Raw genomic sequence first — 25639 nt, forward strand, 5'->3', positions numbered from 1 at the left:
AACCGGCCTGTAGTGAAATAACACCACAGTTAATGTTAATATCATGCAGCTTTTATTCATTTTAATAAAGAGAAATTTATATTTATACATCACAAAACATCACCACATAAGGGGGTGAAAGAGGTTTGGTGTTTCTTGGTAACATTTTACACACAAAAATACTGAATTTATTTTGAATATTATTCATTTTATTATTATTTTTATTGTATTTGATTGTTTATTGTATTTTAATGTCCCTGTTGTAGCGCTTTTGTCCGGAGAGATCATATCTGCTGACTGCATGAACTCTTTTGCGTGAGGCATCAGGGAGGGCATTGTTGGAGGCATTGTCATCACAACAACCACAGCATTGTTTCTCAAGTTGCAGGGAGAAGTGGAAAATTGAATGAAAAATCTTCCGTCTGGCTTCCGATGTCAAGACTTAAATGTGAAATACAGTTTTAATATTGAACATTTATAACAGTTTTTTTGTGGGTAGTTTCCTGGAGAAAACCTGTTGGTTAAAACACTAGTGATAAAGGAGCTGTGGGTTTAGTGTGCAGACATGGATTTTTCTGTATCCACTGAGGTTTGGTGGATGTGCACACAACCACCTCTAATTGTTTTAATGTGGTAAGAACACAGGTCTCCAATAAAACAACCTGTGAAAAAAAAAGTATCTAAGTGCTGCGATCGCTTCATGCCTTGGTCAGCTGATCTTACATGACCATCAAGATGACATAGTTTTATCATTAATGTTTTACTGTTTTCAGTAATGTGATCCCATTTACCCTGGTAAAGAATGCCATCTAGTGACAAAACACACACATACACAGATGCCTTGGTGTTAATTGGTCAATCAGGCCCTTAGAAGACATCCACAAAGAGCCCATTTCCAACAGAGGTGGACAAAGTGCTCAGCTCCATTACTTTAGTCAAAGAATAGATCCTTCTAGTCAAATATTACTCCAACATGAGTGTAAGTTGTTCAGTCAAATTTTAAAGTACTTGCTTTAAAAAATACTTAGTATTTTTATTTATTTTTTTGTCAACACATTGTTGTATTGTTCCACAGTGCATTTACAGATCTAATGACTCTGAAACAACCTACTGAATGACTTGTAGAACCTGTAGAATATGATACAAAGCCGATAGACATGACCATAAAAACCACAACTAAATCAATAGCAGGACAACCATTGTTGTTGTTTTTTTTTGTGGGCAGTGATTAAGTTTGGTCATGGTAAACGTAAAAAAACATTTAAGACAAAAGGAATCTTTACTTCTAAAATGTCAAATATGGAGTTAAGGTTGTGGGCTTTGGTGAAGAATCTTCTGCCTCATCGTCATCTAACGTAGGATCGTTACACCACTGCCAAGTTCAAAAATGCAGCAAGCACATGACTGACGGCACAGGAGTTGGCTATGATTGTTTTTTTCTCTTGTGTATGGTCTATCACATTTTGAAAATAAAAGAAAAATTCATTCAGCTGACTAAAATAATAAAATAATAAAACTGATTCTGATTCTAAAACCTTTACTTCAAAGTAACAAGTACTTGTTGCAATATTTGTCTTTTAAGTGTAGTGCAGTTAAGTTTCCAAAAAAATTATATTCAAGTACAGATACTGGACAGAACAAGTAAATGTAATTTGTTATTGTCCACCTCTGATTTTCAAAAGTGTTAACATCCCATTTATCATCAATGATGAGATCACACGCAGAATGTTATAGGCATAAAATACCAATTTATTACTTTGCACATTAACACAAGAATTCCCTGCAGGCTAAAAAAAAAAAAAAAAAAAGATTTATTTGAACATGTCACATAACAGCAATAGCAGTGAGTGAATGGACCTTTGATGGGCAGGTGCGGGGGTGGAGCTAGAACATGCCCCGCCCTCTCACAACTGGTCAGAAAGGATTCCGTTCATTCACAGGATCGGAACGTTCCATTTACAGAATTGGAATGTTCCAATTCTATGGTTCTATTGCTATTAGACAATCACACACAGCTTCAGAGACCACTAGCAGAAATTAAAGAAACGGAGCAGAGCTGTAACAAACCCCCCCAAAAAAAAAGGAACCGAAAGGGAAAAAAAAAATAAAATCAAAATACACAATACACAATGTCAAATTACAAATCTGTTAAGATATAACAATATATCAAAGTGAGAGGAATTTAAAAAATAATTCATGCTCTCTTTCTATTGGGGCACAGAAAGAATTATGGACTTTTTTTTTTAAAAAGGTTAAAAAGAGGTAATCCTGCTCCGTTGATGCCACGGGGACCCCTTCACAAAGAAGAAGTGCATTTGTGAGGGGTCAGCAGAGTTGCCATTTGAGACAGGAGAGCCCCCCCACCCTCTCCCACCCACTCCCATTAAAAGGTGTGGCCACAGGTACAGACCAGGAACGAGGAGACAAAAATGGATGCTCGCTACGGTAACCTGGCAAAGAGGAGAGGGGTTTCGGTCTTTAACGGGTCCAGCTTTGAAGAAAGTACCTCGTTTGAATTTGAACACGACGCAAAGAGCCGGCCCCCCCCTCGTCTCAGAAAATAGCTTGTACCTCCCAAATTACTGACGTTTGTGTAGGAATCTTTAAAATACATCTTAGAGAGACTGGACAAATATTGCTAGCCTAAAACAGTCCCACTAAGTTGATAAACATTTACCCCAAAAAAAAAAAAAAAAAAAAAAAAAAGCATTTATATTTTTCTTTCTCATAATAAATATGATTCCAAAAAGATTTTTTCTTTTTTTTTTTTTAAAAAAGGACAATACTCTGGCATGCAGGCGAGCAAAGTCTAAATTTTGTTACTTTAAAAGAAAATGGTCTAAAGCCTACATAACTATTCCACCAAATGCACATTCCCACTGATTGATACAAGCAAATAAAATAAACCAAAAATTAAAAAAAGAAAAGGTACAGAGACAATAGCGAGAGTAGACCAACAACCACAATGAGTAGAATTATAGCTTTGTTTTTCCACATTTGAAAACTAGAGCTGGGTTTATATTGCTTTGCAATGTCAGGTTACAAACAAGGAGAAATCCTTTATCTGACTGGAGTTCAATGATCAAATAATGTGATTTTAAACATCAAATCATTTCCTATTAGAGGTGCCAGATGAATATTCAATCAAAGCCCACCTGGCATGGTAAAACTAGTGCATGTTTGAAGAACTGATCTGCCCCCTTTAAACAGTAAAACTTATTGCATGCAATGCCTGGACAACACCCTCCCAATCCCCCCACCTCCCCACCAGTCCACCTCATTTACTGCTTCTCTGCTCTCGGCCGATGCCAGCGCCCACGCCTTCAACAGGCAGGTGCTCAAACTCATTCATAGTAAACCTGCTGCTTTACGGGTGGTTTATTACAAAAGGGTTTTCACTGAGCTGTCCCCCCCTGATGAGGCGTGAACGCCGACTGTTTCTCCCAACCCTCTGTCCTGCATCTTTATCCAATCGCAACACCAGCAACACCAGGGGGCACCACGTGTGCAACCGTCACCACGTCACATCACCATATTTTTCCTCTGGTAACAGTTTGCTGAGTTTGTACAGGGGGTCCCAGGGCAGTGCTAATGCTTATTGTCAATTCATTTAATCCAGTGTTAAAAATGCATAAAAATAGGAAACAAACACCGTTAAATAGTAGAGACTTTAAGATGGGTATACTTCAAATACACACAGAGTAATAGAAACCATTTTTAAAAAGTCTAAAAATTCAACTCATTGCCTATCGCAAACTGCTTTTTAACAAATCCCTTAATCTAGGTTCACTCTGATTACAATCCCTGATTGTCTCCAACTATCTGATCAAAACCAACCGATGTCAGCCAAGTGATATACACCGCGGCAGATTTGTCAAACCAGTTGGAGTGCTACACAACACCTTAAGTCTGCCACTAAGCTTTACCCACATCAGAACCTACAGAGGAAGCATGAATTCATCCATCCTGGGGCCTACTTCTTCTCACCATTAGCCAGAATGCTACAAAAAATGTTTCCAACTCAAAGCTCTACTCCTTAACCTGCAGCTCAACAACCGAAGTCTATTCCTGAAGTCGCACTAGTAACTATATAACTGGCTTTGCTGCCATCCTTAAAATTTCATCACAATAGTAACAACATTGACAACAACGATAACAACAACAACATCAATGGTAAACTACTAATTCTAAACAACAGTTTTAAGATAACCACAAAACATCTTATATTAAACTTTTACAAATCTGCTTTGTTGATTCATATGTATAAATGCATAAAGGTAAGAGAGATTGAGAGTGCCCTCTGTTGCTTGCCTAGCGTCCCGGGTCAGTGCAATGAGTTGGCCAGTATTAGCAAAGGAGACCTCAAAAAACTATGTTGGTTTCCGGCCCTTGAAACTACAAAACTCACGAAAAAAAAAACCAAAAGCAACGTCCAGCAGTGTCATCATATAATCTTTCGGATAATCAGGTCCAAGGAAAAATAAGATCCTGCTTTTTTCACACAGAAAGCAAGGCTGATAAGACCATACTCTGTGTCTAATGCCTTCAGCCATTCAACAGGTCCCAATGCTGAGCCAGTCACAGGCCAGACCACAGTTGCTACTGCTACACATCAGACCTAGCTTCACTTACCACATGAAATGGATCAAGCTACTTATTTTTCCTGGGATTCAAATGATGTTTTGAGGCACAAAGGAGCAGCTGGCTCCCAAAGGTGCAAATCCCACCCATCTTGCAATGCACAGATGTTCAAAACGTAACTCAAAGCATTTCAATTAATAAGTGACCCAGGACTGCTACAAATACCCACCACCAGCCACCATGAGGCTAGTTTAAGTCATATGTCTCAAAGTTGCTCTATAGATGTAAATATATGCTTATTTGTACTGTATGTGTGAATATAAAAACAAATCTGAGGCATTTACAGCAGTTATCTCCTTGATTTCCCTTTACAATTCAGTGGCCTGCCATGAAACACGTGCGCGCGCACACACACACTCTCATACAGCAGTACATGTATATACAGAGATGCACACACAAACACACACGCACACACACGCACACACATTCACACACATACAGACTTGCGTATTCTTTGTTAAAATGGGAGGAAATTAATAATGGGCATGGACACCCTGGTCACCTCGCTTGTAAAAGACTGTAAAGGAGAAAAAGTTAAAACACACGCTCATAAAAAGGAAAAAAATATATATATCATTCTCAAAAGGTCAACTCCCCTCCATCTCTTTTCATGTAGAGTTCCCTCCCCACTACCCAATAAACCCAAGACCTTGTGACAGATTTTGCCCAAAGGGGCTTTGAGGTAAAAGTAGATAAGAGTCCTGCTTAGCTGGGAGAGCTGAAGAGCTGCGCTGACACAGATTGTGCCAATCCACTCCCGTGCTCAGTGTATCTTACAAACACAAGAGTGCAGACATTCAAATAGAAAAAACAAAAACAAACTAAAAATAATGGCTCAACTTATAGTATGTGTGTGTATGGTTTGTTTTTGTTTTTTCATTTTTATTTTTTTTTTCCGTTTGTGCACTGGGAACCCTCGGGGTTCACGGTGCTGGATTGCTGGTTAGAAAGGCAGCTCGATTGGGAACGCTGGTTGGAGATTGTTCCGTGAAACAGAAACTGCTGGACATCGAGACACAGCAGATTCTCCTGTCCAAGAGCCGCTTTGGTGCAGATTCAGAAAATGTAGAGTGAGTTTGAAGAGAAAGAGACAGACTACAAGGAGAGAGAGATGGGAGAAGAGAGAGACTGGCAAAAAAAAAAAAGAGAGATAAAAGGACAGAAAGAAGGGGAATCCGCGGATGGACTGGCTGTCGTGCTCGCAAGCTCAGGCGAAGTACATGGTGTGCTGGGTGTCATAGTGGATCTGAACTGCCTTGGCCAAAGCCTGGGGGTCCCGGCCGTTACTCTGGCCCGACACGTGGCTGCCTTCAGCACTGCAAAGGAAGGGAAAGACAGGGTTCACTCCCTGACTCCATCAGGAATAATATCGCATTACAAAAATGCAGGAAATGAACATTCGAGAGGCGAAAACTTAGTGGTTCAGTTTCTTGACTCTGGACACGTATGTTTACTCTCGTGGCCTAGGGTCAATCCAGAGAGCTTCCTCTCATTTTTCCTCCTAAATAAGTAGACCTTTTTTTAACATATCGTCTGTATAAAACAACACCACAAAGCGCTTACAAATTAGATTATTAGAAATTATGTTTGGAATTATGTCCAAAACATACACAAACCAGAAAACAATTATTTTAGGAAATTTACAAATTTAAAAAGCAACTCTCTTCAGTGTAGAGGCGCCTGATTGTATAATAAGTTAAAAGTAAGATATTACAATAAATCCTTGAGCTTCACATGAACGTCACAACATTCACCAGTTCCAGGAAGGTCCTGAGTGACAGGCTTATGTTTAAAAAAACTGAGATGTGTACACACATGACATCATTCCTCTAAGCTTCATCAAAAGTGGTTAAGTGGTCTAAGCAATTATGGTATTGAATATTTTGAGCATATTATCCCATCACAGGACAATCACTGTAGGTGTTTCAAATGGTGTCAAACAGTGCACAGATGTATTATTCCTCCAGTTTTAGCACAACTATCCAGGAATTCCTCACCTGTCATGGTCTTTGTCCACCAGGTGGTAGCGGGCTCGGAAAGCCACTAGCCTGGCGTAGTAGGCCGGTGCTGGGATGGAGACGGAACGAGTGCAGCGGACGTAGGTGTGGCACAGCTGGTAGGTGAGGAGCTGCAATTCGTCGGCCGTGAAACAGTTGTCATCCCACAGGACGTGGTAGTGGGAGGGACGACTGGTTCCCTGAGGAGGCATGGAACATAATTACTTACATGTCAATACTGTGGTGATGACTTTGTGAAAATTTGCAATCTGATGAGGTGCACTGCATTTACCTACTGACAGAAAAAAACATTTGTTTTTTCTGAATCACACCAGCCACCGAGCAATGAAATGTTCAGATCAGGTTTGGCAGTGAGTGAGCTAAGGAGCAATTTAAGAGCTGGATTTATGTGCTGTATCTTTACAGACACAGCAAGTGTCTTGTTTACAGCCGTCTTTTAAATGTGAAGGGGGGGGGGGTTTATGAAAAGATTTGTGGGGAGTGTATCACTTTGGACAACAGCCAAACCATCTGATGGGTCAAACAGGCATCCAAAAGCCGTTTATTGTCATTACGCATCATTACAGCGTAATGACATAACCACAGAGCAAAACTGCCGTACCCTTGAAGACAATTTCCACTGAAATGATGGGTTTTAACCATAATTTGTATTTTATTGTGTGTAAATGTGCCAAATCCCTGCACTATTTCAAAGCTGGGAAAGAAACAAGTGGAGAGAGCTGGAGACAATTCAAAGCTGCGCTTGAATTCTTCTCAGGCTGAGACGTTCTATTTAGCATCCACTTTAAGTGAGATCATCATCTGTAAACAGTGTGTGAGCTTGTATCTCTCACCTGAATCCCAGCATGGCTGCACAGGTAGAAGTCAAACTCGGACGGGTGTGTGATGGTACTGTCCACTGTGGTGCCAGCTGGGACGTTACCACTCTTCCCAACCTAAAGTGAATGATCAGTGAGATAACAGTTAATACAAAGCAGTGTTGCACAGTAGAACATCATAATATCACATGTCATGGCAGGGTGAGCTCCCACTGACCCGCTCAGCCTTGTCAGAGCAGAACAGACGAGTGTGGTGACGTTTCTGGACCACGATGTAGGTAATGCCCGGCCTGTAGTCCTCCTCCAGACTGATACATGCCTTGCGGATGGCTATCAGCTCTGGCCATGCCACCTGAAGATACACAAAAAACATGCATACACTTGGAAGGCACCCTATACAACCTGCGTCAACATATTGTGCATCTGTGCTTATTTTATTGAGTCACAGCTGCCACTCGTGCCTCATAAATTACATTTGGGACTTGAACTCCAAAAAACAGAATAAGCTGGAGACGAGTATATAAATAACTGCCCATCTCTCACCTGTTTCATCTGTCCCTCAGACACGCCGCCACGATAATAGATGATGCGTGTGGGCTTGAAGCGTGTGGACTTGTAGAACTGGATGAGCAGCTCCCGCACCATGTTGGTCAAGTCTTGGATGACCTCCTGACTGAAGAGTTGCTCCTGTAGACACAGTAACATCTGGTTTAGACTGGGACTCAGGACGGTTCACAGAAACACAGAAAACTGCAGGTTTTTGCACCCAGTCAGTTAATGGACTGATCGTTTTAGCTGAGCTACACACAGACCGAAGTAACCTGGGACATGTCCTGTCGAGACGTCTGGACTCGCACTGTCGCACAGTATCTGCTGGGGTGGCCGTCCATGCTGCCCACCACCGCCGCGATGGACGGTTTCTTTCCATCACCTGCTGGAGGGTGTGTCACATCAGCACCTAAAAAGATGACCGGCTGCTGGAACACAGAGGGCCTGCACCAAGAACAGGACGCACACCAAAGGAAGAAAAAAACTTTTCATCACAGGCCTGTACATCATATTTCTTATTCAGTGTCAAAACAAAAACTAGCACACATGAGGACAAAAAGATCAAAATATTATCGTACAAAGTTAGAAGCCAACAAGATATTTATTACTCGAGATTCTCAGAATAGAAGCACCAGATTATCTGTATTTAGAAAAAATCTCATGAATCTCCAGCATTCAAAGCCAAGAAGCATTCCACACTCCCATCTGGAGCACAACAAGGAAATTACAAAATCCATGCTGACCTCTGATGAGGCACCAGGACGTTGTTGATGCCTCCCAGCTTGGCGTTGATCTTGAGGCAGAGGTTGGAGAGGGTCTGAGGGGACGTCTTCACTACGTTCTTCACCTGGACGCACTGGGTGGCCATGCCGAGGAGAGTGTCGCCCACCCGCTTCACCTCAGCTGCGGATGAAGACGGAGATGACCAAGATCATTATCACAGAAATTTTGTTGAAATTGATTAATTATCCGTATAATCAAAAAACTAAGCTCGTCCAACTAATGAGATCCTCTTCAACTTCAGTTTCTTACCATAGACAGGTGTTTTGCCAGGCAGAATGACCACAATCAGCTGCAGCCCGACATAAGACATTTTGAGGTGCTTGAACATGGGCTCCACACTGTCAGCTCCTTGGGCGTATTTACAGAAACATGGCTGGCCTTGAATGGGCATCCCAGCATCCTTTGAGATCTTTCGAAGCTGGTCAGTGAAGCTCCTAGTGAAAAGCATTAAAAGCTAATCAGAAATCAGCAGGTCATCCGCAGTATAAGCATAAACAGAGACCATCTAAAAACAATTTAATTCAGCAGGGATGTGTAGATTTTCTAAATATATGCAGGTTCATTGTGTCTGCAGATTACAATAAGTCTGCAGCCTCATTATCACCTGTGCAGGCAGGTAATGCTCATTGCAAAGAAAAACAAACTGTGAAATAAATATTAAGAGTTAAAATGTGTTTTTCATCTTTAGCTGTTTGGGTGACATAGATGTAATAATTAGCCAAAATGTTGGTGTAAAAAAAAAAAAAAAAAAAAAAAAAAAAAAAAATTATAATAAAGTTGCAAGCAAATAATTTGTGAATATTGGTAAATGCAGAAACAGTTCAGGTCCTGTGGCTCCTCCATCCTTATACACCACCAGTAATTAAATGAGAAGTTCAAACGTTTCTTCTCGTTTCATCATTAAATTCAGTAATTTTAGTATCTTAACATTTGCTGACGTGCAATGTAACATTAAAAACAAAAAGTGCAGTAAAGTCTGATGGGAATAAATTTTGTGATAATAAATGTCTGCAACGAATTCCACTGTAATCCATCCACCAGCTGCCAAGATATTTCATTATGAAACACAAATGTCAACCTGCTGGTGGCACTGGAGGAGTCAGGAGATCAACAGAGTCATTAAGATTGCTTTGCCTTGGAAGTATGAGTATCTGTATTAAAATGTCATGCCATGTATGCTTTATTTGGCGAGATATTTCAGTCTGCACCATGTGGTGGACAGACTGACTGATGTGCTGCCATCCCTCAATAAGGTTTGTGTGTGTTTTATGTGACTAAACTTTATTTGCCTTATTTTGCCACCTTCCCTTGTCCTTGTTAAAAACATTTCTGAAACAAGTCTCAACAAGGCCACATGACAAAAGTCCATGACTCACTTGAGCAGGTCCTCCCGACACTGCTTCTGTGGGGCGAAGCAAGCCACAGCCCAAACCTTGATCTCGATTCCAGCGTAGAACTGCTTCCCCCTCATGTCCCACACGCCCTGGTTGGGCGTGGCCACGGTTTTATTCTGTGGAGAGAGTCCCTACTCTCTTAGTCAACCCCCCGGTTGGATGAGCCAACACAAAAGGTACTACATACAACCCAACCCACACTTTGATTTTCATTCCATTTGCTGACAAACATGCATTAAAATCCCACCCAGACCCACCGTACATTGTTTAGACTGTGCACAAAAAGTCTTGTAAACATATTGAAAGTCTGGTTTGATATATTTGTACCAGTTTCACGTTTTTTGGTTTGGTATAGAGGTATTAAAAAGGTGTGATATTCTGTACAAGACATCCACTTTCAGCCAAACATTGTGAGGCTTGTTTACAAGAGAAAGGCTCCCTTTCTTATTGCACATAAATATCCAGGATCTTCCTATATAAGACAAGAATAGCGAACAACAGTACTGTATCTACTCAAAGAGACATCATTAGGTGAGTGCTCCTGCTTTGAGTATGTTCATGAATACAAATTCAAAGGGCAGTGACTTTCATTTAAGTTAACAGGATTTGCCAAAGACCATTAAGAGCTTTCATTCTTCAAAACAAGTGACCACAATGAACTACTTGAGTGTGGCATGCCAAGAAAAGTTAAGAGCTTCTCCATCTCATTATAAGATCTCAAAAGTCTTTAAAGTGGTCATAGCTACAGGATTTAAAACTACCAAACAGATGATAGTCAGCATATAAAACATGTCATCACAGTGAATGTTACACAGGAACCAGACTGTAGCCTTTCCCATCTCACACGTTGTGCATACAGGCTCATCAGGGAGTGTTCATCTTTGTTGTCATGAATACTTTGATACGACTGTATGTACATCAACGCCAGCATGCCATTGAATAAAATGAAGAGTGAGCGTGTGTTTCATTCAAACCAAGTGATCACAGAAATGGGAAACGCTCTCAGTCTACATTTAAGGGCATTTCACCAGTAGCCGATTAGACTCGATATCCCAGCAGGCAAGTGGCCAAGCCTTTCAGAAAGAGAGTGTGTGGTGATAGGATCCTAAATTAAGTGGCGTACAGTTCAGGCAGTCAATAGTGGGATTTAGGCTTGGCATTGGTGCAGGAGTGGGCTTTTTTTTTTTTTTTTTTTTTTAAACCAACTATCTGCTTTTATTCTCAGGAACAATTTTCAGTGAAGTACAGAGCCCCAGCCAAAGACTGAGCCAATCTCCCCACAGGGATCATTAAAGTTTCATCTCATCTTAGCAGAATCATTAAACGCTAGATCTGATTGGAGAGTTATATTCCAGCCCCTGTAGTATTTATATTAGCCTCTTGATTTTCAGATGCGAGAGGAAGTTAAATTCACTCCACAGGCTTTAGTGAATATTTTAGACAGGTTTTACTTTGATGCTGGGTGGTTATGAGTCTTATCGTCCTTCTGATGGCAACATCCATTCCCCCCCTTACACACAATCCTTGAATCCCAATTCAGCCTCTCAAACCTTGGAACCAGGTACTAATGTGAGAGTTTTTGCAAACAATGGATAAAAGATTCTCTCAGTTATGTCCTCTGTTGACAAGCTAGTTGCAGTTGATTGCCTCTCAGGTCCATACAAGTCTGCTCAGAAAATCTTTACACTTCTCTGTATGAACCATCCAGTCTGGATCGGCTGATTTGACATTCAGTGGGTGAATCTCAGCAGTCTGCAGCAACTAGCTCCTCGTCTCATTTCCTCCACCTACACTGACACTACTGAATGTGACAAGTGAAAAGCCAAGCCCTCATCTACGTGCACCGTAATATCATTTACATGCTTACAAGCTGTGTCAATGAAGGGAAAGAGTATTTTAAAAAAGGAAGATTGCACGCACTGCACTGACTGCTGAGATGCACCACAGGATTATAACAAAGGGCAAGCTCCAGATCTTTTAGGTCTGCATATTTCAAAGTTGAATACCGGATCTAGTCACCACCTGAATTAATCACATCAATTAAAATTCTAGTTAATCTTGCATGTTATGGGAATACTGTGCAATATAAACCTTGCTTCAGATAGCAGCCTCTTTTTAACCATTCTGAATATTCATTACTGTCAAATTAGCTATGGCCAAAATAATCCACTTCTCAATCAATTTTTTGATAAGAATGTATCCAATTATCAGAAATCATTTAGCTCATACATATCTCATCCTTATGATTAGTGACCTCTGCAAACCTGGAACTTCCCCCATGTCCCAGCATTCACTCAGTCATGCCCCCCACCCTGTGTGTTCACGGTCAGGCTTGCGCCCCAAGAGTGCAGCCCCTGCCCAGTACTCACCCTGCCACAGTCCCTCCCTGTGTCTGTACTCACCCGGCCCCCATACTGCAGCATGGGCGCTGGGAGAACACGCCCCGTAACCTCCGTCATGTCATTGTGCACCACAATGCCAAATTCTTTCAGGTAAGGGTCCGGGCCCCCGACCATGCTGTTGCTTTTGACCTGGGGAAAAAAGGGTGATGAGGAGAAGTGGGATTAAGGGAGAGAACTTTACATGAACTGCTAAAAAAGTATATTCTTCTATGTTTCTCTATTACTGAACATAAGAGAGCAAGCCTGAGTTCAAAGAAGCGACTAAAGCTTCAAACATTACACCAGATGTTAGCTACTCCAGCTGCTTCTCTTGTTCCAATCACAAGAGGGGAACGGCGCTCACCAGTCTGCTGATCTCTTCTTGTCTGTCGGGGGCTGAGCGAGCTGTAGCTTTAATCATGGTGGATGTCTGGTTGTCCGTCAGTTTCTTGATACAGCGCTGGCCCGCTACAATGTTACAGACCTACAGAGCAGGAAAAAAACAAAACAAAACATTTTTCATCAATTACACAAAATCAGATTAGAGGAAAAACTCTGGGAAATTAAAAGGGAGAAAGTGGCTGTAGGAGATGAAAGGCACTATGAAAACCAGGATTTGATTTACGGGGGGACTGGTGGGGAGGTGATCAAGACCATCATGTTTACACCCAGAGGAATCGTGATATTATTTATACCACCCTTAAATTGGATCATACCATTTCTTAACCTTGATGTTAGAAGAGCACCTCCTCTGCCATGTTAGTAAATTTAAGTAGCAGTACCCAAAGTTAACTACTTAATCTACCCAGCTTGTTTAATACACATCACTTTTTTAATTGTCAAAGTTTCTGAATTAGGGTGTGTCAAGAATCTACTAATGCTAATGTTAGCTAGTTTCTTACTTTAGCCTTAAGTTACAGTTAATCTAACTAATGTTAGCTAGTTTCGATCGTCATTGTATAATTCAAACTCTGAAGCTTGTTTCTCACCTCCAGGGGAAGATAGGTGTGCTTCTGTTCCTGTCCTACTTGCAGACATGGTAAATGTGGATACTTGAGCTGCAGGTTGTACTTCTGCTTGAAATACTGAGCTACAGTGCACTCCATGGCTTGGCCGTTCTCAAGCTGTAAGGGGAACCTGTGAATAAATGGAATACGTTGGTAAAGTCCAATGAGAGTGTAAAACAAAAACACAAAAAGGAAAACATGATTAAAGTTGCATTGATTTCAATTAGATTTGATATCCTTTACAATGTTAGGACTTTTTGGTACACTGCACTACACATATAACATTGGCTTTGCTGAGATGTGAGGATGAATAAACTGATGAGCGCAAGAATGGCACTTACGTTTGGTGGCTGGCAGGTCGACGTGTGACATTGCACACACGATACTTCCTCTTCATCTGACCACAATGTGTGACCTCAACTTTCAAGCCTGCTCGAAACACACAAGAAAGCAAAATTATGAAAATAAGCAGGACCCCCTCTGTCGCCAACTGCCATCTCAAATATTTTGATATCTTTAAATTTAGCTGGTTGGGGTTGTACGCTTCTGTTCCTCTGCGGGCATGTTCAGGCCATGGTAAAGATAAAGAAATAAAAAAGATGACAGGGCAGCCGGATGTGTAGACAGTTTTTTTTCTTTCCTTTTTTTTCCTTACAGCTCTCTGCAGTTGCATTTCAGACATTTGTCATAACTCAAATAGACAAACCACAAGGAGAATGGAGACAGTTTACAAGTGCCTCATTGTATATATATAAAAAAAAAAAAAACACTCTGAAAACACAAGTAGCTCCTGCAAGGTTACTTTAGTGGCTCTTTGTGTTGTAACAATAGCAGAAATGAAGACAAAAAGAGACCGATATATATTGGTGGAGATTAAACAGTGCATATACAGTCATGAGTAGGTGCAGTTTCTTTAGGTTTTTGACACTGCATGAAAACAAACATGCATTTGCCTCGCAGGCTCACACCTACATGTAATCCCTGCAGTGAACTGGATACACATCGACTCATACAAGTTGTGTACAATGTGTGAAAGCCTGTTAACACTAGCCCTCCTCTACTCTGGTAAATCCAAAGCTTTGCAAGTCACATAATGAACAAATTTTCTGTATGTGTGCTGGTGACAAGTACCCACCTCTGATTTCCTTGGTGAATTTGACGCGTTGCGAATCCGTCAGGGGTTTGGTCTGTTCATTGATGTTCTGGATATCAAGCACTTCGCACATGAACTCTATTACAGGCTGAGCACGGTAGAAAGCAGTGGCTGACACTGTGGGGTAAAAGAGATATGATGTTATTTATCAACAGCGTGGGCACAGAAGGAACACAAATGTGATGTTTTTTTTCAAAATAATCAATCATTTACTGATTGTCAGTGACTGTGTGCATAGAAAATACATTAAATGTTAAGCAGAGTATTAAGCTAGTGAGATTTAATTAAGCAAGATTCATCATATCAGTTGCATGAGCTACATGAGATGACAACCAGATACAGTACACAACAGGTATAGTGACACACAAGGTGTTTTTATGAATGGATTCAGAGTTAAAATCAGCCACAGCACTGAAGCAGATCATTTCAATTCAGGTCTTACCATCGATGTTGAGCATCATGTTCCACATGGCAGGACGGACAGACTGATGGAAACCAAACCACACCTCCCTGCCTCCACCAAGAGGATGGTAATATCCCTCCGGAGGGGAGAAAAACGAACGCCCCACTGGAGTGTACCTGCATGCACAAACACAGAGGATCAATCTCGTACACCATCGTCAGAGCGAATTGGGAGTTCTGCTTAAGTGACCACAAATTCTGAACTGGAACTGCATCACACAATAACATGGATTTCCCATCTTATTTCTATAAAACTGAAGCCATGGAATGATAAACTTTTCAGTCATCAAGTTTGTTTGAATCTATGTTGACTGACTGACAATTATGAAGTAGGATAGTGGCCTTGGTTACCATTATATTTATATATCCCTATAAAATAAAAATTATTTTAAATGAGCTGAATTTTGAATGAAATGAATAATTTTGGTGTAGCTGGACACATGCAGCATGCCCAGTGTATGCATAACAAGCGTATCAAATCTAACAACTCTGGGGGAAAAATATATTATTTGTGTGTCTGGAACTGATCTAGTAGTTAGACATATATATACACAAAAAGCCAACACCAGGTCAATACCATATCAAAAATATAAATACAACAGAGTTTGTCATAATGCGGGAGTGAATAAAAAAAAAAAAGTAAATTTGGTGTGTAAGCTAAAGTAAACACGGACAATGTGAAGATTCATTTAGGTTTCAGCTGAAATGTGTCGAAAGCAGTGCACTATAGTTCAGTTGTTGCATAAATGTTAAAAAAAAAAAAAGCTGATGTAACTGAGCCAATTCCATGAAAATGTTTCCATACTACTGTAATGAACTATGGACAGACAAACCCATGACAGAGTCAGATTTGATTTCACCAGGGAGACGTGTGACAGCAGGAAATTAAGTAATACAGAAGAATTAAAGATGAAACGCAATAACTCTGTCACCGCATGTGAAAATGTGGCTGATGTGTCACAGACGGATGGATGGCGGTACCTCATGGAAGGCAGATGGCGTGTGATGACATCCAGAGCCTGAACAGAGTCTTCGGGGACCTCGTTAAGGTGGCCTGACAGGGCTTCCAACAGCATCTGAAGACTGACCACGGACACCCACTGCAAGGACACCTTGAACGTCTGATCCTTCCCCTCGCCAGGCAGGGTCACCTCCAGATCCACCTACAGATGGGGGGGGGGGGGGGGGGGGGGGAGGCAAAGACAGAGAGGGAGGGGAGAAGGACAAAGGGAGCAAGGCAGACAAAAGTCAAGTGAAGAGAAATTGATTGAAGAACAGGTGACAGAAACAGATATGTATCCAAGACAAAGTGGACTGAAAGAAGAGAGCAACACCTAAGAATCCCTGGCGTATCAATTTACCTTTGAAATGACAAAAGATGAGGCAGCATTAAAACATTTCACTAGGGCACCTGCAAACCAGCTAAGAAAAAAAATACTTAATTCTGTTTATGAGGGAAAGAAATGTAAGTCGTGCAACTTGAATAATAGATTTTTTAATGTTACATTTAATGCTTTTGCTAAGCATTCAGATTTTTAAAAACAAGGAAGCTTAACTGTCACTTCACTCTGGTTACTATTAACTATATTGTATATGGCAATCATGGCTACATTTTCTGTCTGGTGGTAAATTTACATAAAGTCACAAAAACAAAACACAGACAACTTAATGTTTTTCAAGACTTTTTCAACTACTGTATTTAAACATCAATATTCTAATGTTTTCGTGTAAGTTCAGACTCAAAGAGAGAAAGGCTCCGAGAGAAAGTTTAGAGGTCAGACACCAACGTCTCTCGTGAAAGGGTTAATGCAGCAGCCAGAATATTTGAAGATGTTTGAGCCTATGACTGTCTGTAGTTGTATTTTCTTTTTGAAGTATTAGTGGTCTCACATTCTTGGTCCAGATTTTCCAGGTTAATCTGTAATTCAAGATAGCAACGAACCAATCACAAATCTACATACATCTAATCTGCCTGCTCAACCTAATCCACTAAACCATTTTACAGCCTGTCACCTCCTAAAATATGAAATCATCTGGTTTGGGTTCTTGAAAACAAGCGTTCTTAAAATCAAGCGTTTGAGACACCAACCCTGTCTCTCCCTATTGGCAGTGGATGTGCTGTGTACATGTTCCTCTTCCCGTCGTAGCCAGGCTGTCGGTCTCCAAAGATCTGCATCTTGAAGTGCCGCACCATGGTGTCGACCACCTCCCTAGAAGGCAGAGGCAACAGGATGGTCAGACACACACAGACATACAAGTTGGAGGCAATATAAGATGTTAAGTTTCATAGTGCAATATAGCAAAATGCCTATCTTTCCTTATTTGCCCCCTTACTACGATCTAAAACCTTGTAGCAGTTTGTGGTTACAACGGCTACAGATGCAACTGGCATTTCAAAAGTCATATTATCCCCAAGAAAAAAAAAAATCTGCTAAAAACTGACTTATCTTACCTGTTGACCCTCCGAGGCCGTTTCTCAGGCTTGATGTCGATATCATAGTGATAGACATCAATCTTGGGAATCTGCACCTGGAAATGGTTGGCAAGGAGCCGGATGGGTTTCCCCACCGTGCCGAGGCCGGGACGCCGCGGAGGCTGAAACAGAGAGGTAGGGGCGGGCGGGCCTGGGGAGAGGGAGGAGAAAAAAGGGGCTAATTTAATATGCAACATCTCAGCAGTTCCACAATGATTCTCTACAGGAAAATGAACGATAAGCACCAGCTCGGGGCTCAAATGGGCTTTTGACAATGACATCGCAATCATCACAACTTAGCACAAGAATCAGTAACTGTCTTTATTTTAAATGGTAAATACAGACAACATTAGTGCTTTTCCTCCTCTTAGTATAGGATCTAGACTCTGGTGAACAACCTTCCACAAAGTTTCAAACAAAGCATGTTTAGCATTTATTTTGTACTGGAACACGGGTGGCAACGGTGAGAGTGAGCGTTTGTCTCTCCATTAAACGTCAGATTTGAAAGATGAATGCGTGCGGCGTAACGCCAAGCTTGTTGCAAACCATCTCATCAGTGACACCTGCTTGAATGCACTGAAATGGCCTCACGGCACAGAGGCGCACATATACCCTTTGATTGATCTGCAACTGTGGCCCCTGACCTACATGGGTCAACGAGGGGGCTGGCAAAACAATGACCTCCAATTATCCTTCAGCCCGCCCCCAGCTCCACCCAGACACACAGGGCGCCCACCCCTCACGCCGAGACAAAGACCGAGCGCCTCTCAGACAGACAGACAGCAGGGCCATATGGAGGGGGTGCTGCGCAGAGAGTCTGGGATTACTGTTACACACAGTACATGCCACACACACACACACACACACACACACAAACCTCACCCACATACACATTGCATACAGTATATGCACGTGCAGGTGCCAAAACGCAGGTGTGGTGCCTGCGACTCTCACAGAGCAGCATAAAAAGCGGCAGGCAACAGAGGTGCACAATGTCTCAAACGCCTTAACCACCAGTTTAAAAACAGCACATATGTAATTATGACCTCCGACCACCTCTACTTGCAGCGAACCTGATAATGACTCATCTACCTCGCACATCAACATTACTCGCTTACGTTAACATGGATGGCAGGAGGCCATGTGATGCTGTCAAAATCTGCAACGTGCTCAAAGAGGAAACACAGGTTAGTGGGGACAGAAGGAAAACATTGAACAACACATTAAGCATAACCAAGACAAAAAAAAAAATACATATAGTTAAAATAATATTTTGTTGGTAGTATTGAAGGAGTTTGGAGGAGGCTGCTTAATGCTTTTGTCAACGGAGAGCTTAGAGACTGCGGGGGTCCTCCTGAACTCCATGTACCCACACGCTCCAGTTAGCAAGTGAAGCGCGAGAACACAGACAATCGGGACCCTCCCCATCGCTTCCTGAAAACACGCTTCCCGACATGCCCTCATGTCGCCTGGGCCCCACATCTCCTCCCCTGCTCCCTATCAGGCCTACCCACCCTCCTCTCCCTCCTCCTCCTCTTGACTGAAACGTCATTCAGCTTTTCTGAATCATTTTGTTTATGACAAAGTCTTAAATAAGAAGCCATTTGTTGCACGTCTGCTGTTTTTTGTCACGACTTGGATGAAAATCATCTAATGATTCACTCTACTTCGCCCTACTGGCCTTGTTACTGATAGCAACAAAAGGCGTACAAAGTGCTCTACGCTATGCTGCAAACTGGCAAACTTAACGTTGTGTGTTTAGCTCTGCGTTATGTCACAAGCAAACTACTTTTCAAGTGTACTGCAATTCAACAGTAATCCAGCAACATTAATTTCTCCTTCCATACTGGTGATTTGTGTTGAAGTGTGTGGAAAACTGTACATGAAGGAAAATGTGTTTACATAAGATTCTGTGTATGTCCGTTGAGGTACAATTAAATACAACACCACAACCACTAATTATGACCACAAAAAATTCTATACAGTTGAGTCAAGACCTCTTCCATACAATCAGAAAAAAAAAATCTTTCATAAAGCCAACAAGCTGACATTTTGCAGGACTCCTGTGGTGCAAGTTAAGAGCTTTCTAATATACAGAATACAATTCAATACATATTTTGGCATCATACCAGTAGGGAAAACTGTTTATCATTATATCACATTTTTCCAGTACTTCCTGGTAGTATAGAACAATAATTCCTAATGATTAATTAACTCAACGCCTCGATTAATTCAGTTAGCACGTTAATTAAATCCAATGTTCAACAATCCCACTTTAAGTTTATAGGTGTGTAACATCTCCTGACAGCTCGCAATCAGTTACAAAAACATCTTGAAGAGGGAAATATTTAGGACTTTAATAAATTTAAGTCTTTAATGCCTTTTGAGGACACAAAATGTTATACTTTTAAGACTTTAGGATCCGCAGTAATAGATGTACTGAATTGTACAGACTTGTACATGCGTTTCTACTTTTTATTCTCCCTGGCTGCATGTGCAGGTAGTACAGAAAGGCCTTTACTCTGTGTGAGTGTGTGTGAGTGTGTAAAGCTCAGTGGGTGAGTTCGAGGTCCTCCTCTTCCACTTTCTCCAAAAACAGAGCTGTACCTATATATAGCCTCTTCAGCTGCTACACTACCACGCTGTGGGTAGAGTGTCTCAACGTGAAATGCCCAAACCCATCCTTCCTCTACAACCCGTCTACTCGCCGCTGTCAACGCCACCACACCCTCCTCTGGGGTTTTCATTAATGATTAATCAACTATTTATTTTCTTGATAAGCAGATTAATTGTTCAGTCTAGAAATGTCAGAAATTATCCCAAGTTGATGTCCTCAAAAACTGAAGATATTCTGTTTATAATCACAGAAGACAAAGAAAAGCAACATATTCTCACATCTGAGAAGCTGTAATGGGACATGTTTGATTGTTTTGTGAAGTGAAATGATGGCTTTGATTACCCGAACAGTTGTTGATTTATTGTCTGTCTATCATCTAACAGATAAATCAACCAGCTCTAAATGAGTTTCTCACTTGTACTATTGTTGTTTGTGGTTTTTCTCCATTCAGGCAGTTTAGGTGTAGAAACCAAATGGCAACAAGTGAACAAGAAAATAAACACAAATATGCAGCTGATAAATCTGAAAAAACAAACTGTGGAAAAAACTAACAGCTGGAAGGCTGCAACTGAGGATTATTTTCATTAATCTGCTCATTATTTTTACAATTAATCAAAAAACTGTGAAACAAATGCCAATCACAACTACCCAGGGCCCAAGGTGGCATCTTCAAATGTCTTGTTTTGTTCACCCAACAGACAAATACCCAAAGATATTCAGGTTTCAATGATAAATGACAACCAGAAGAAGCAAATCCTCACATGATAAAAGCTGGAACTTGAGGCTGTTTGGCATGTTTTTACTATTGTTGCTTGAAAAATTTATGAAATGATTTATTGATTATCAAAACAGTTAATGGTAGATTATTTTTCTGTCAACCAACTGATCCATATATCTTTTTAGCTCTAACCAGATGACATTACGCAAAAAACCAAACATGCATTGGTATGTTGTGTGCAAGTAAGGAACTTGAGCAATGCTTGAGATGAATCTTGGGTCACTTCATTATTTTGTACTGCCACTCCAATGACAGGAGGAGAAAAAAAAAACAAAACACGTTGGCCTACATTCATGCAAATGAGGATATTTTAGAGCCCCAACCTGGACGGGAGCTGTCATGGGGAAAAGATGGGCACAGGCAAGTAGACATAAAAAATTAACCAACAGCTTCTAATAGGAGAAAATGAGGCTATCTGACATCAGACAGTACAACTTAATTACAAATTAAAGCTATACAAGTGTAAAAGAACATTATGTCCATCAACAGACCCTCTTTAAAGCGACTTCTCTCCTGTAGATGTCCATCTTTTTCATGCATATGAATGTCATAAGCATAATTTGATATCCACTACTCTAGTCTTTACATTTGGATGCCAGTTGTGTGTTTTATACACCCATTTAGCAGCCCTGTAGCATTATTGATTATTATCACTGAGCTGACAATCTGATCTGGTCTGTGAAGCATTTTCTCTCAGACATAATAACTTATCAATAAAACATTTTAAAACAGAGATAGATATCATATAAAGAGACCCAGCAGGCTTGTCAAAAGGTGGCATCTAGGGCTCGATTTAAACAACCCATCAAGCCAGCTTCCTCCATAATTGTATGCTTCTGCTCTAAGTGAGACAGAGCTACATTTATTTTGAGTCACAGAGGAAGTGAAATTTGCTTTTCCTGGTGCACTGGAGGTAAACAAGTCTATCTCCTCCTTGTGTAGTCCATGTGCATCTTTCAGCCTTGGATCCAAAATGACCACCAACATGTTCAAGGAGCAACACGACACGGTACAAAGATTATCACCTGCCTTGTCTTACTACGCCGATTTTTCTCTTCACTGATCTAATGTTTAAAAACCGGTCAATTGTGTGCAGTGTACTCACATTTGCTGAGTGAGGTTTGCTACTCATGCACGGTAGAGCCTACTAATGCTATGCGTGTCCCTGGTAACCACAGTGTGATCAAGCTGCGAGACAGCTGGGCTTAAAGCTAAGCATGAGGATGATGGCTTGGCCTGGTGATGAGTCAGACTAACAGCACTGTGCAAGGAGCACACTGACACCCACACCTGCAAATCACCTGGATTAAGGTACTATACACTGTGCTGCGGAAAAGATAGATGTACTGAGAAAAGCCGCACTGACCACAAAATTGAAATATCCACCCGCCAGTGTAAAGCTGCCTGTATGTCGCAGCTCAAACTCAAATTATCATCAAATGTAATTGTTTCATTTATTTTTACTCTCAAACTTTTGCCCCTATCTCTGTATATATTCATGAAGTGGAGTCATGTATTTTGGGATAAACATGAATTTCTCACTCAAGCTGAAAATGTCTCATCTTCAGTGGATTCATCTTTGCAAAGTCTACAGTTTGCAGTTCACACAACCTAAAGCAAACTGTTGTCAGTTTGAGTCCATTTACATGTTTCCTGTAACAATCTATGAATTTGTGCCAACTTTTCCTTTGTATCAGTTTGTATCTGAACGTGCCACATAAAACAGATGGTTAGACCTCATAAATTTGGAAACAAAAAACAAACACACAGATTTAACCTGCTGCTTTGTGCAGACACCCCAGACCTACATCACATCATTACACACAACTTTTGGAGGCCTGGCCTAAATAATTTCAGCCACACCAAAGCCACAAAGTGCATGTTTCTGAAGAAATCCCCAACAAATGAACCAGAGGAGGCTCTACTGTTGAGCCATAGCACATCAGGACATCCAGCTGTGGCGCAATGCAGCATCACCCTAGAGTGGTTTGGCTGCTAGTATTTGCTTGATTTTTGAGATGAAACTTATTGTAATTCTATTTTTTCAAAGATTGTACCTCTGAATAAAACTGTCTAAATAGCAACAAAAGTAGGATTTGTATCATATAGTGTATTATTTCAAAAAGATGTGCTTTAAAACAGTTTTATTTCCGTAATCTGTAAGTCTGTACCTTTATGTTTGTACCAGTAAACTTAAATGCTTAAAAGTGCACGTTCACAAAACTTTGATTACAAAACTCTGCTTTCAAGTAGAGCTTTCTGAATGATCTAACAGTTAAACAAACAGTAACAGTTACAAACCTGTTTTGCAACTAAATTTTTTTCCTCCCTCTCTGGCCACAAAAATCATATTGCTGTGTCCTTATTTTCAGTGTGTTAATCATGGAGGTGATAGGAAAGCTGTATTCACACTTCATATATAAAAAGGTAGACAATTATTGAATAATACTATAATGAAATGTAGTTCACTAGTAAAATTGTAGTTTGGTTAAAATTGTTAAGTACAAGTAAATTAAAAACTTAATGAGTTTCACTGATTATGTGTGACAATGAAGCTGCCAGGGCTCTTTCTCACACACACACACACACACACACACCTGTGGATGCTTGTACAATATTATTGCCTTTATTCATTCCCTCAGACTCTCACACAGCCTCTCCTGTGAGACTTATCTGAATGCAGCTGCACATTAAATTCAATACTCAGATTATACATCTTTGTTTTCCTAATGCAACCACATTCCTTCAAGAGCTAGAGGGCGAGGTGGTGTGTGGACAAAAATAAACAGTTTCTCCCCAGACGCAAAAATGGCGATTTACTCTGCAAGATGCGTTCAATTCCTCATTCATCAAAAGGCGTTTTTCCACACAGAAAAAACAGCTTACCTTCGAAAGGGAAAAAAAAAATGGTAAACACATATTTTGCGTTTTGCATGTGACAATAAAAACGCACTGTGTCGCTTGGTGTGCGGCTGCCTTTCCCCCTGCATGCTTTCACATTATATCACTGCATCGCTGCGAAGTAAGTGCCTTTGTTTTCATATAGGAGGTGAATAATATGGATGGAGCTGGACTGCAGATCTGATCGATAAAAAGCGCCATCCATCCCCGCTGCGCTCTCACAGGCGCATGGCTCCTGCCCAAGGAGAAGCGGGCAAACCAATGACAGCCTCGCGTTACACCAGTAAATTACGAGCCACAAAATACGCACGTCTGTTCATTTAACATGTGGTTTATTGGCATTCATCTTGTATTTCCACCCACCGCTGTCATCTTGGACGCTGGCAGCCCGGAGAGTCGCGCCGTTCCTGACAGCGATAGTTCAAATTTACACGGTTTGGCAGGAGAAAAAAAAAAAAAAAAAAAAAAAAGGATATTTTTGTCAAATTTCGACGGTAATGTGTTGTCTTTAAGGGAGGGGAAAAAAAAAAAAAAAGGTGGTGGTTATGTAGCCAGGAAGAAACGCATCGTTAACAAACATCAACGTAAACATACCACGACGCGGAAGGAAGGAAGAAGGAAGGTCCTAGTTAAATCCCCACTCACACAATGCCAGCCCCGACACGACGAGCCGTGCGCGGTTCGGGTAAATAAAACCGCGCAGACACGACTGGAAAACCGATGAAAAACACCAACTCCTTCAGTGCGGGCTGGAAACGTGGTTTCCACTCGATGTAAATAGAGTTACACATACATATGCACACGGACAGCACGGGCTGGGCCTCGGTTTGTTTTCCCGTCAGCTCGTCGAGGCCTCGCCTGAAGCCGCGGCCCCCAGTGAAGCGACGCATCTGCGCACACTCGCCCCACACACGGCTCGATCTCTCCGCCGCCACTCGCTCCCTCTCTGTTTGTTAAATCTCTTACCGGGTCCGAGCGCTTCCATGGCCGAGGCCTCTCTCTCCGTCTCTGTCCCGGCCTGGCGGCTCCGTACCGACGCTGAAATTGGGGGCGGTATCGCGAAGCTTAAAGTGGCTAATTTAAGAAAAGGGAATATAGATAGATGCGTGGATGTCTGCTGACTGGACCGACTGACCTGAACTACCGCTGCTGCTGCTTCTGACGATTTGTAACAGCGCATGCGCCAGTTAGAAGCCGTTCAACCCGCTCTGCGCATGCGTAATTTTTTCTCTGCTGCACTGGCCGATGAAACTTCAGTAGCGGGACAATAAAAGGAAAGCTGATCTTCAAGAGTTATCGTGAATGAAAATGATAATATAAGACGAGAAAGGGATGTAAATACAAACACTAGGTTAAAAAAGGTTAGGGTATGCATTCATAAAAAGTTTAGAGAAAAGCAGTGGTGTTTATTTGGGTGACAGCTCACAATGAATGCAGCGGATGCAGAACTTAAGACATAAAAAATGATGCATAACCCAAGAGGAACTGCCCAGTTATTTTAATCTATATATACATATATAATTTGTTTTGTCTTTTTGTCCATTTAAACGATTTGTAATGATTTCCTTTAAAATTTCCTGTTTTACTTTGTTTAAAAAAACCATAATAATATACTAATATACTACAATACTAATACTACAATATGCACAGACTATTGTAATTGATTATTACCACAGTGATGTTGC

At 41.1% G+C, this 25639-nt stretch overlaps 1 protein-coding gene across 7 annotated transcripts; it reads right to left on the reverse strand.

Annotated features, from left to right (window-relative positions):
* Positions 1-3856: 3856 nt before the first annotated feature.
* On the reverse strand, positions 3857-25123 carry ago4 (argonaute RISC component 4). Of its 7 annotated transcripts, none has more exons than XM_071499646.1 (19): positions 24921-25122; positions 17638-17809; positions 17275-17395; positions 16167-16348; positions 15166-15302; positions 14706-14840; positions 13912-13999; positions 13553-13700; positions 12928-13047; positions 12552-12713; positions 10165-10298; positions 9038-9222; positions 8749-8908; positions 8269-8449; positions 8000-8143; positions 7674-7808; positions 7472-7573; positions 6618-6817; positions 3857-5936 (listed from the first exon to the last, which is right to left on the reverse strand). In XM_071499646.1, the coding sequence occupies exons 1-19, from the start codon at positions 24937-24939 to the stop codon at positions 5828-5830; spliced, it is 2634 nt and encodes an 877-aa protein (XP_071355747.1). In that variant the 5' UTR covers positions 24940-25122; the 3' UTR covers positions 3857-5827. The 7 variants fall into 7 exon arrangements, with proteins under 7 accessions (XP_071355747.1, XP_071355745.1, XP_071355746.1 ...); XM_071499644.1 differs by having other exon boundaries at positions 10165-10313; XM_071499645.1 differs by having other exon boundaries at positions 5686-5936; positions 8278-8449; positions 10165-10313; positions 24921-25123.
* Positions 25124-25639: the final 516 nt, after the last annotated feature.

The sequence above is a fragment of the Trachinotus anak genome, unplaced genomic scaffold (genome assembly GCF_046630095.1).
Source record: "Trachinotus anak isolate AG129_WGS33_773 ecotype Australia unplaced genomic scaffold, CSIRO_AGI_Tana_v1 ptg000016l, whole genome shotgun sequence".
Classification (NCBI taxonomy): Eukaryota; Metazoa; Chordata; class Actinopteri; order Carangiformes; family Carangidae; genus Trachinotus; species Trachinotus anak.

Coding starts and splice junctions, on each gene's coding strand:
- ago4 (XM_071499644.1), bottom strand. Junction 8,909..9,037: donor TGGCAAAACACCTGTCTATG/GTAAGAAACTGA, acceptor CTTCATCCGCAG/CTGAGGTGAAGCGGGTGGGC. Junction 5,937..6,617: donor GTGGACAAAGACCATGACAG/GTGAGGAATTCC, acceptor CTTCCTTTGCAG/TGCTGAAGGCAGCCACGTGT.